We start from the raw sequence: 10,214 nt of genomic DNA, 5'->3' as shown, positions 1-10,214 counted from the left end.
CAATTATTTAAAATAAAATAACGTAACCGTAACTATAGTAATAGACCATTTTACGAACTGACAGGTGTCACGGATCCTGCTGATATTGATGCTGCTTTTTCGTGCGTTATGTCAACGGTTCCGAGTTTTCTGTCAAAATTTCATTCATGAATTGAGTTCAGAAACGTCTCGTAAAATGGTGTATGTTCTTTGATAAATGTCAATTTAAAAAAATGGCAACTCGGACTAAGAGCAGAGTGATTACCTACAGATGAAATACCTTGGTGTGTAGCTCTGAAGGCAGTCTAAAATCACGGAGAAAATGCAAACGTCGCTTTTGTGAGAGAAAGAAAAACAAGCACTTGAGCCGTGGTGTTTTAAAATTGAAAAAATATCCCAGTAAAAGTGTAAGTTTCATATTGAAAATGTTACCAATGTGTCGGGAAAAGTGCCCTGTAAACTTTGCGCTAGTTGAACTCAGCTTTTGTGCCTGAAAAATCTGGAAAAAGTGTGATTAAAAAGTGATTCTATTATCAGTGTTCTACATTGCACATACATTAGCGGGTTGGTATACTTCTCCTAGGGCGATGGACTTTTCCTCCTATGGCTTTCGTTTGATTTTTTTTGTTTCGACTGGACGGTGGTGGCGCAGGGGCGCAGCTCTACCGTTTCGTTCGCCAGTGGTGTGTTGGGTAAGGGGGAATAAGGGTGGCATGCGTGAGAGCGATGAAAAATGTATAATGTTGACCTCACACACTGTCTCGCGAGTCGCGATTAGCAAAATGAGTAGCGTTTTCGCGATCTGTACCTGTGAAATCTATCGATGCTTATGCATTTACTATATTGATAGATGTAATTGACCGGCGTTGTTTTCACCATTTAAATGTTTGTAGTGTCAATTTTGTTGCACAACATATTCATTGCTAATACATATATGTAAAGTGCTATGACTGTATTAAATTTACAATAAAAATAAAAAACAGTTGACTTTTGCGTGGTTTTATCATTTATTGAAACAATAAATGAACGGAAACATCAATTAGTAACTGATCTTGTTTGATTTAATATTTAGTATTTCGGAATGTTTACAGAAAAAATATGTTTATTGAAGAGTGTTAATTGGAGATAATCAGCAATGTTATCCAAATTTTTCATGTGTATTTTCTACAAGAGCTTATGTTTACTTGTGTTTTTGTTGCGTTTATTGTTTTTTTTTGTGGTAGTTTTCATCAAACCACAAAGAGAAAATGAGTAGTAGAAAACCCTCTGTTGAGGAATCTCGTAAGTGCATGTAGCTTTTTCTCTATATTTTAGTATAAAGGTGAATTATAAAAATTGATGTTTTTAAAATGACGTGTTTTTGTGACAACAAATGTATTATACAAAAGTTTGCATTTCAGGGTTTACCTAAGGAAAACGGCATACAATGGAAAAAATGGAAGTTGACGATACTGTGGTAGATCTAAGCGTTGCTTCCGGTCGTGACTCTCTCACTATAACTCCAGCTACTGCTCGCGATTTGCGTGCGCTTACGCAAAATTCTGGTTTAACCATCACTCCCGCATTACCTCCCGCTACTTCGTCTTCGTCGGTATCCGGTAGCACATCGCCAATTCCGGGACGGCGTGTGTTACGACCTCGCACCGAACCAAAATCATATGCCGAGGTCCCGGACATTGTACTTCTGCCTGCTAAAGTGAACGGCCGTTCCTATAATGGTGCAGCCGCAACCGCTTTATCCGAATCGGAGGATGACGAAATGCCACCGGTATTTCCAATCAAAGAGCTTACGGCTGCTGAAATTTGGGAGCGGGAACGGGGGTTGCGTAAACTTCGGGAGGAACTGCGCAGCGAAGAAACTAAGTTGGTGCTACTGAAAAAGCTAAAGCAATCTCAACAGGTTATGATGAAGGAAAATTTAATCGTAACGCCCAGCAATCCCAACATGAACAATCCATTGGCTTCAATTCCGGCTTCTTTAACTAAAGGATCGCTCAGTGTAACACCTACAAATGCAGTTCCTTTGCCGGCCCATTCAAAATCATCTAAAGCTGTTACGGCTGCTCCTGTGAAGTAATGACTTTATAATAAGTGCTTTGTAAAGACTAGTTTAACTTTTTGTTTGTTCCAGTCGCGGCTCACCTATTAATATTACTCCGGTAACAAAACCACCCCAACGACAGCCGTCGCTACCGGGAGGCGCTACATTGACGCCAAGCACTCCAGGTCAACGTCATGCGATTGGACTGTCCCGAGCAGGGTCCAACCTCACCATAACACCATCGGTCACGATAACTCCAACAAATGCCCCTTCCAATAGCATGAAGCAGCGTAATGTGAGTTAAAGACTGTAAAGTTTCTCCCAGTAACATTCCTAATTGCAACAACCCACAGTATTCTTTATTAATGTAACTAATATCTTACTTCCTATCTATACACTGCTTTTTTAACACTCGCTCGATTCCTTCACGCACATGAATAATCCCTAGCAGCTGTCTGGTAACAGCAATGTCAGCTGCAATAACCTAATGGATACTAATTTGAAGGTACAGTCTGGTCAGATCAGCAATTCAGTATCTATCACACCAGCACCACCGATTCCTGCACAAATCAGTTGCACAACTGTGGAACCGATCTCTTTAAAAGTAAGCAATTGTTTTTTACTCAGCCTAAAATTACAAGCGTTACAACTTACTTTCAACCACTGCAGCGAGATCGTGAGTCTAATAGGGATGATCATCAGACACAAGCCCAACGACAGGCTGCGGCAAAACTAGCTCTTAGAAAGCAGCTGGAGAAGACTTTGCTTCAGGTATGTTCCGATATTGTTGAATCGCTGGATGGAAACCGAACAGTTTTATCTACAACAACTACTATTTCTGTTAGATTCCACCCCCGAAACCTCCACCACCGGAGATGCACTTTATACCGAACCCAAGCAATACTGAGTTTGTGTACTTACTTGGATTAGAATATGTGGTGGATTATTTGACAAAGGACAAGAAGCAAGGCCCTCCGCAGCAGCCGTATCGTTGTGCCCAGTGCAAAATTGATTTCACCCCAGTCTGGAAATGGGACAAACAGGGTAAACGAGGAAATCCCACATTTCAGAACAGTCCAGGTTTTGTGTTTTTGTTGTTTTTTGTTACGCCACCAACATATCACACATTTCTTATATATTAACACATTTGAAATCGTTTCCTGTTGTTTGTAGGTGGAAAAGATCTCAAAGTTATCTGTGAACAATGTGTTACAAGCAACGTTAAAAAAGCTCTTAAAGCAGAGCATACGAACCGTCTGAAAACTGCTTTTGTGAAAGCACTTCAGCAGGAACAGGAAATAGAGGCCAGATTAGCTACTCAAAGCAGTCCATCCCCTGTGGATATTCGACCTACACCGTCTTCAACGCCAAATCTTCGCGAGCAACGGGAAATGTTACTTGAGCAACAACAGCAACAAGAACGACAGCAAGCTCAAGAGAGGCAACAACAACGCGAACGTGAGTTGCAACAGCAACAAGAAAGACAAGCCGCTGTGCAGGTAACCAGCGGATCTTATTATAAATATCGGATACGTTCATACAACTTTTTTTTTCTGCAAGGCTCAACGCCAAAAAGAGCAGCAGGAACAGCTTCGGCAACAGCAATTACAACAACTGCAGCAGCAACAGCTTCAGCAACAGATTCAACAACAACAATTACAACAGTTGCAACAACAACAACAGCAACAACAGCAAGAGCAACAACAACGTCACCATCAGTTGCAGCAGCAACATGCCCATCTTCAGCAGCAGCCATCGAAATCGAAGACACCGACACCAACTCCTAGACCAACGCCAACTCCGCCAAGTCAGCAGACTCCCCCGCCGGCTTCAAGCTCACGATCTAGCCGACATAGTGCTACGGCGAATGCCGCTGCTGAAGCGGCAGCAGCACAACTTACTGCGCTCGCCGGGCTCAGTGGTCTTGGCCAGCTTGGAGCTCTCGGAAATCTGGGAAGTTTAGGCAATACAACAGCCGCGGCGGCTGCGATGCAAGCTTTCCAACAGCAGCTATTCAGAGGTAGTACAATGCGATCGGTCGTATGTGTGGTAATAACGACGAAGCTTTCATTTTATTTTCAGGAATACAACAAGGACTTTCAACAGGCAATCTGAATAACCTGCAGCACATGATGCAGTTCTCACCACTATTGTATTCATATCAACTGGCGATGGCTCAAGCCGCAGGTGAGGTTTTATAGCCAGATTAACATTTTGGGATTATTTTTACGAAAGACCCTTGATACTAGCTGCAAAATTTTAAAATGTGGCAAAGCTACATTATTTGTTCGACACTTTCGCTATTGATTCAGTTTGCGTTAGAGCAAAATCTCTTGACATGAGCCCATTAGTTGATTTTAGCTTTAGGACCTATCAAGGACAACAACTTTAAAAATTTTATATTTTTCTTTTGTTCCAGCTTTATCGGCAGCGGGCAGTAAAAGTGGTAATAGTGGAAGTGGTGGTGGAAATAGTAATGCGAGCGCAGCAGCCGCTGCAGCCTCCCTAGTGGATATGCAACGTGCGATGGAAATTCAGCGCCAATACTTAGAAATGTTGCCGCAGAATGGACCAGGGTCGAGCAGCAACCGTCAGACGAACTGGAAGTCCTAAAAAGCGCACATTTGCCACGAAGCAAAGAGGGGCTGAATCATACGGAAGCGACTGAGCAACAAACGCTCGAGCTGTGCTCCGTTATTATTATAAATGACAGCTTATTCAAACTATGGTGCGTAACACTTCTTTATTATATACCTACATTTTTTAGTTATATTTCAGTGCTTTATTATCGCGAGTAGGCATAGCAGTTGTTTTGTTTTGTAATGAATTTTGATACTGGTGGTAATTTATATTCAGTCAATTATAGCCTCTTGCCCATTTAGATTCATCTATGCTTGGTTCAGACGATAAAGAAAAACAATCAATTAAGAACATAGCAATCATATTTAGCTCTTAGCCCCCAACGTTGGTTTCGTCTGTTATTTAAAAATTCCAAACTTACTTCCTTTACTGAAGAGTAGCTTGGTTAATAAAAAAAATTAATTTCAATTGAATTCAGTGCAGAACATAACCAGCGCGTTATAGTAGCTGCTATGATTTGTTTCAAATTGACCTTGTAACTCAACTTACTTCGATATATGAAAAACTATGACGATAATTTGGAAATACGACGTCTGGCATGTTGGACCAGTATCGCGAAGCGATACGAACTGGGCTAATGTTTTCAAGATTAGATAAACTGAAAGTGTGGAAGCCCATTGACCCAACCATAGTAACGATGAAAGAACACTATTAGTGTAAGTAGGATTGCGACAGTAGGTTCTGTGCACCAAGAATTGACGACGAGGTTTGCCTAGAAATGAAACATTTGTTGAAACGACGCAGCGGGCGTTTATGACACGTTGCTCACATTCGTAAAAAAGCATCATGATTCGATTTACAAAACAGAAATTCTTTTCGTTATTTTTTATTATTCAAAGTACAAAGTTGCGGTGTGAGTAAAACTTGCGTAAAATTGATGCGCATAATTCACTTGAAAAATCTGAATTTTCCATAATCAAAATACTATAATTACAGTTTTAGTTGAATGTTGGTTAAACAGGTGGAATAAAATGCAGTTGCGAAAAAAAAACTATCGAAGTTTTTTGACGTAACTGTTTCAAATTTCATGTTATCATGTTATAAGGTAGTGATTTAGGGCTTGTTTTCCAACAGTAAACGTCTTAGTTGAGTTCAATATTATAACATTTATTGTAAATACCACGAAAACGAACGTCCCTAATCGAGGAAAAAAGCAATTTGGTGTGCTTTTGCAAAACTGCGAACTGAGAGACCATGAACTTGAACGCGGAATATTCTAACTGAATATTAAGGGGCACAGTCTAACATAATATCATATTATTCTCAGTGTTCTTGGGCATGGATGTTTCAAGTTGAATGCGAGCCAAACTTAATTATGATTAAAAATAAAATTAATGCGCATCTGTTTGAAAACCGAAAACGCATTCAACAGTAGTAATGAAATGCATCATCTTAAATTACACGTAACGTTTGAATAACTTTCTTATATCAAAACAAAGGATAAATAAATGTGTGTTTTATCGAGTCCGGAAAAGTCACCATAACACAAAAGTTGGGCAATACTCACGACAGCTTGAGTATTAGGCATCTTTTTTGGCGAAAACGTGATAATTACAGTTTTATGTAAGTCTACGAAGATTGACAAAAGTTTTGGAATTGTAAGTGAGAAGAAAAAAAAAAACAAATAAAAATAAAGCGCGACTTTTTGGTCTGAATCGTGAAAATGGCGCAAAAGTTTAGGCAATGTAACAAAATTCTAAATATAGGAAGAAACCCGTAAGATTAAGGAAGGAAACAGTTGTAGACAAATTGTAACATTTACAAGGCGAAACAAATGTTGTGAACTATATTGTCTGAAAATTTGAACGAAAAATCTCATTAAATCATAATAGTTTAACTAATTAGAGTGAAATAATCAGTTTTTATTTTGGTTTGTTTTCGAAAAGTGACAGCACTGCTCAATTCTGGTTCTTTCGAATCATACTATTTTGTATGGTTGAAAAAAGAATTCATACATATGTATCTACCATTTAGTTTGCCTTGCTAGTGCTCATGCAGTAGAGAAACGACATGTACGATCACGTCTTGTCTTATGGAGCTCAATGGAATGTTCGCCAAAATTAAATGTTTCCTTTTCAAAGATCGATTGAAAAGGTGGAAAATATATTGTCTTATTTCACTAATTCACATAAGGGATTTGTGTTATTGTAATATATCCGAATCACTATATACACAAAAAACTAAACCTTCAAGGAAAACCCTGGAGAACCGATGGTATCAAAAGATTTGTTTGGGTTTTCTCTACTACATACTTTAAAATCAAATTGGCAAGTTTCTTTAAGTAAACTGCGCATAATTGATGATACATTTATTGAACCTTGCATAGAAGTAATTTGCCTAATTTTTAGCAGACAAATAGTCTACAAATTTTCAAATTTATTTAATAAATTTAAAATCTGGCAGAACTTTCCACATGGCTCCGCGTAACGTACTGGGCGCAAGGCGCTTTCTGGATGCGTAACGTGCTTTCTGGATTGGATGTCACCTAATGAGTCCTAATGAATGTTCATATCAAATTTATATTTAGACTTTGACTACAAGATTTACGATTGCTTCAAACTTTATTTTCGCTGATAGTTTAATAAACTTCAGCAATGTTTTCTTTCGAATTCTAAACAGTAATAAAAATACCGCCAAAATCAGAATTTTCGATGAGAGTTGCTAGTGGTTTTCCAATATTTTTGTTAAAGGATATTCCGAAATATTTTTATACTTTAATAAACAATAAAAACATGTAGGCACGACAGTCGTGACGTTGCAACACAGTAACAGGAATTAATCAATGTACCTAATAAGACGAGGTTATTATTTAGTGGAAATACAGTCATCTACAACTGTTTTTGTGAGAATCATGAGAATGCGTTAGTTTTGAACAGGGTGCAAAATATTTTGTTTTTATATTTTGCTGTGATATTGTTCTTCATCAAATTTCATCACACTTGTGAACTCAAAATTATTTCTGTTGAAAATAAGCGATGAATTGGGTCACCCTCATCACTGGGTTAGAATTTTTGTAATCATCACTGTGAAATTACCATTCTCTACACAATCGTGACGTAAGATTGGATTATTCCCATGTTAAGGTTAGTGCAAGCTTTGAGAATCTGTGTGCGATTGATAAGAATTTTAAAGGAACAACAAAAGTATTGAGCGATGATCGAGTATTTCTCCCTCTCAATCGAGTAACCAGTGTGTCTCGTTTGCTCAAACTCATAAAGTGTACCATAATTTGCATCTTTCGATCATCAAAATGGTTAAAATTGTGTTTTTGCTGTTACTGATTATTGTACAGGTAGTAGGAATGTTTTTTGTTTAAAATATTTATGATTAATCTGGGCGATATTTTTTTCAAGTACTCTTCTGGGCATCCACCGCGAGTTAAGCGGCAATTTTCGTTGAACCTAGGAGCCACACATCAAGAAGGCGAAGGTACAGATGTGACAGCTGAAGCAATTGCTCGATTGTGGCGCAGTAGGAGCGGTGCAACGGAAGTGCAGGGTTCGGCTGCCTATAATCAACATTTCGGAGGATTTGAAGGGAATGGTAAAGCAAAGATCAGCGGAATGCTTACATTGACACATAATTATTAATGCGGTGAGCGTTGCTGCGAGGCTTCTTTGTCATCAGATGTCGTGAATCATGCAATGGCTTCATATGCTTTTGTAATAAACATGGCCTTTGCTATTCGCTGACCAATGTTTTTCGCATAGTTCTCAATTGGTTGCGTTTTTGTGCAATTGATTTCTATTCATGAATTTCTGGTTTTTTAGATTGATCTGCGTAGTGCCGTTTGTTCGAGCTTTTGATAGAATCACTATAAACTTTACATTCCACTTTTAATCTACTTAACTTTTCCATTCTATCAGTTTCACTTATTCACGATATGGAAATACGTATGTCGACGCTTACTTAGTAAAGAAGAAAAGTGAAGTAGATTAAAAGTGGAACGTAAAGTTTCACAGTATTTCATGTGATGTTTTCACTTCACAGATCGCGACTACCGATTAAAACTGAAAATTGTCTTTACATAGCGTGGAAATTTCTCAACCGGCAGTTAGCCTAGATAAGATATAGGTTCGGGTTCGGCTACATACTCTATTTACAAGTTTGATCTTGATCAGCCAACAATGTTTCGACATTTAATAAACAATGTTAATAAAGTTTCTTACTTAAGTTCGTGTATCTTTGCTGGTGGCCAAGCCCATTGAGTGGCCGGTGCTTGCTTAACTAGGGGTTCCCACGGCTTCCATCCGAGCATCTTGCGAGCCAATGTCAACTCGTTTTCCGCCTGAACGATAAGTTCTTCTACCTGGCCACAGTTGATTTTTTGCTCTATTTCTCGAACGGTCGGGGACTGCATAGGGAAAAAGTACTAAGATCTTGCAAAATTTAGAGCATATATATAATGGCTTACGGAGGCAACAATTTTGGCCCTATCGGATACAACCTGCTCCGTATAGCGGCGGTATGCTGCGTCTTGAGGCATTTTGGCGACGGCACGGAGAATTTTGTTGTACAGAGCCGTCAAAGTGTGATGCGGATTTTGGGCTACAGTTAGTCCGGTCAATCCGGTTGCCTAGAAAATAACATTGAGCTATGACATAATCGATTCCTAATTCATGTGTTACTTTGTCTCGCATTTATGTCGGAAATTAAGTAATGCATGGTTACCTTTTTGATAGCGCCAGACATATTAGCACGTTTGGTGGTGCTTTACTGCTTGTTAAAATGGTTTATTAGCGTAAAATTTATTCGAAAAATTAGTTGTGTACAAGAAACTTTTACTCATGCGATTACTGTCAGATTTGTGTCGATGTTAAAAATTAAACAACAAATACCATTATATCTGGCACTAGAAATTTGAGGAAGAAAAAATTATAATCGATTCAAACGCTACCTACATTTGAAAATAATGCAGAGTTAATGCATTCCACAGACTATAGAGCTTTCTGCGCCAGATCTAACCAATACAGGTTTAGTCGTGTATCCTTATAAAATCGATTTGTTTTCAACCAAAAAATCAGCTGATATTCAATATCGAAAAATATTTCTCGCTAAACATTTGAAAAGGGCCCATGTGCCATATGTAAACAAGCCACAATTTCACGTTTTTCAATGAATACAAGCTTATTCTACTCGTACAAATAAGATTTTTTGATAAAGAGTGAATTCTTTTATCAATAAATCTTTTTGGTAAGAGCAGATTTCGCTTGTATTGATCAAAAAACGAGAAAATTTGGCTTGTTTACATATGGCACATGGGCCCTTTTCACATGTTTGGCGAGATTTCACTTATGAATCCTAGTTCATTACTGTTACCTGTTTTAACAAACTTTGTTTTTGTGGAAAAATAGATGAAATAAAACTAAAAATCGGCTTACAACTTGAATAAAAGTTCGGGACAAGAGGAAATGTTTTGTTGATTATTTGCAATAAAAAATAAAACTTGTATTAGTGAAATCGGCCACTAATACTAGCGCAGATAGGGCGATAGGAAGGTCTATGTTACTGATACAGAGCGGTCTCATTGAGGCCGTTATAAATTGCATTTTCG

General features: G+C 38.3%; 3 protein-coding genes across 11 annotated transcripts; 2 read left to right on the top strand and 1 right to left on the bottom strand.

Moving 5' to 3' along the window:
* The first annotated feature begins 259 nt into the window (after positions 1-259).
* Positions 260-6,886, top strand: LOC129723250 (transcriptional repressor p66-beta). Of its 8 annotated transcripts, none has more exons than XM_055677347.1 (10): positions 260-386; positions 1,380-2,052; positions 2,111-2,315; positions 2,469-2,624; positions 2,690-2,791; positions 2,866-3,100; positions 3,194-3,519; positions 3,581-4,040; positions 4,103-4,207; positions 4,440-6,885. In XM_055677347.1, exons 2-10 carry the CDS (start codon positions 1,406-1,408, stop codon positions 4,631-4,633), a joined length of 2,430 nt encoding a protein of 809 aa, XP_055533322.1. In that variant the 5' UTR covers positions 260-386; positions 1,380-1,405; the 3' UTR covers positions 4,634-6,885. The 8 variants fall into 8 exon arrangements, with proteins under 8 accessions (XP_055533322.1, XP_055533324.1, XP_055533326.1 ...); XM_055677349.1 differs by having other exon boundaries at positions 302-543; positions 2,866-3,064; positions 4,440-6,886; XM_055677351.1 differs by having other exon boundaries at positions 302-543; positions 2,532-2,624; positions 4,440-6,883.
* Positions 6,887-7,505: 619 nt separating this feature from the next.
* LOC129723253 (uncharacterized) lies at positions 7,506-8,806 on the top strand. 2 transcript variants are annotated; one of them, XM_055677355.1, is made up of 3 exons: positions 7,506-7,952; positions 8,014-8,203; positions 8,651-8,806. In XM_055677355.1, the coding sequence occupies exons 1-3, from the start codon at positions 7,911-7,913 to the stop codon at positions 8,689-8,691; spliced, it is 273 nt and encodes a 90-aa protein (XP_055533330.1). In that variant the 5' UTR covers positions 7,506-7,910; the 3' UTR covers positions 8,692-8,806. The 2 variants fall into 2 exon arrangements, with proteins under 2 accessions (XP_055533330.1, XP_055533332.1); XM_055677357.1 differs by having other exon boundaries at positions 7,510-7,952; positions 8,431-8,803.
* On the bottom strand, positions 8,736-9,491 carry LOC129723252 (NADH dehydrogenase [ubiquinone] 1 alpha subcomplex subunit 5). The gene is made up of 3 exons (XM_055677354.1): positions 9,332-9,491; positions 9,075-9,236; positions 8,736-9,014 (listed from the first exon to the last, which is right to left on the bottom strand). Exons 1-3 carry the CDS (start codon positions 9,350-9,352, stop codon positions 8,826-8,828), a joined length of 372 nt encoding a protein of 123 aa, XP_055533329.1. The 5' UTR covers positions 9,353-9,491; the 3' UTR covers positions 8,736-8,825.
* Between the last annotated feature and the right edge of the window lie 723 nt (positions 9,492-10,214).

This window comes from Wyeomyia smithii, chromosome 2 (genome assembly GCF_029784165.1).
Source record: "Wyeomyia smithii strain HCP4-BCI-WySm-NY-G18 chromosome 2, ASM2978416v1, whole genome shotgun sequence".
NCBI classification, from domain to species: Eukaryota; Metazoa; Arthropoda; class Insecta; order Diptera; family Culicidae; genus Wyeomyia; species Wyeomyia smithii.
Note: the sequence above shows the minus strand (reverse complement) of the source record. Positions and strands in the feature narration are given on the sequence as shown.

Coding starts and splice junctions, on each gene's coding strand:
- LOC129723250 (XM_055677347.1), top strand. CDS start 1,406: ATGGAAAAAATGGAAGTTGACGATACTGTGGTAGATCTAAGCGTTGCT. Junction 2,792..2,865: donor TGGAGAAGACTTTGCTTCAG/GTATGTTCCGAT, acceptor TATTTCTGTTAG/ATTCCACCCCCGAAACCTCC. Junction 4,208..4,439: donor GGCGATGGCTCAAGCCGCAG/GTGAGGTTTTAT, acceptor CTTTTGTTCCAG/CTTTATCGGCAGCGGGCAGT.
- LOC129723253 (XM_055677355.1), top strand. CDS start 7,911: ATGGTTAAAATTGTGTTTTTGCTGTTACTGATTATTGTACAG. Junction 7,953..8,013: donor TGTTACTGATTATTGTACAG/GTAGTAGGAATG, acceptor ATTTTTTTCAAG/TACTCTTCTGGGCATCCACC. Junction 8,204..8,650: donor CGGAGGATTTGAAGGGAATG/GTAAAGCAAAGA, acceptor TTCACTTCACAG/ATCGCGACTACCGATTAAAA.
- LOC129723252 (XM_055677354.1), bottom strand. CDS start 9,352: ATGTCTGGCGCTATCAAAAAG. Junction 9,237..9,331: donor TGTCTGGCGCTATCAAAAAG/GTAACCATGCAT, acceptor GTTATTTTCTAG/GCAACCGGATTGACCGGACT. Junction 9,015..9,074: donor GGGCCAAAATTGTTGCCTCC/GTAAGCCATTAT, acceptor TTCCCTATGCAG/TCCCCGACCGTTCGAGAAAT.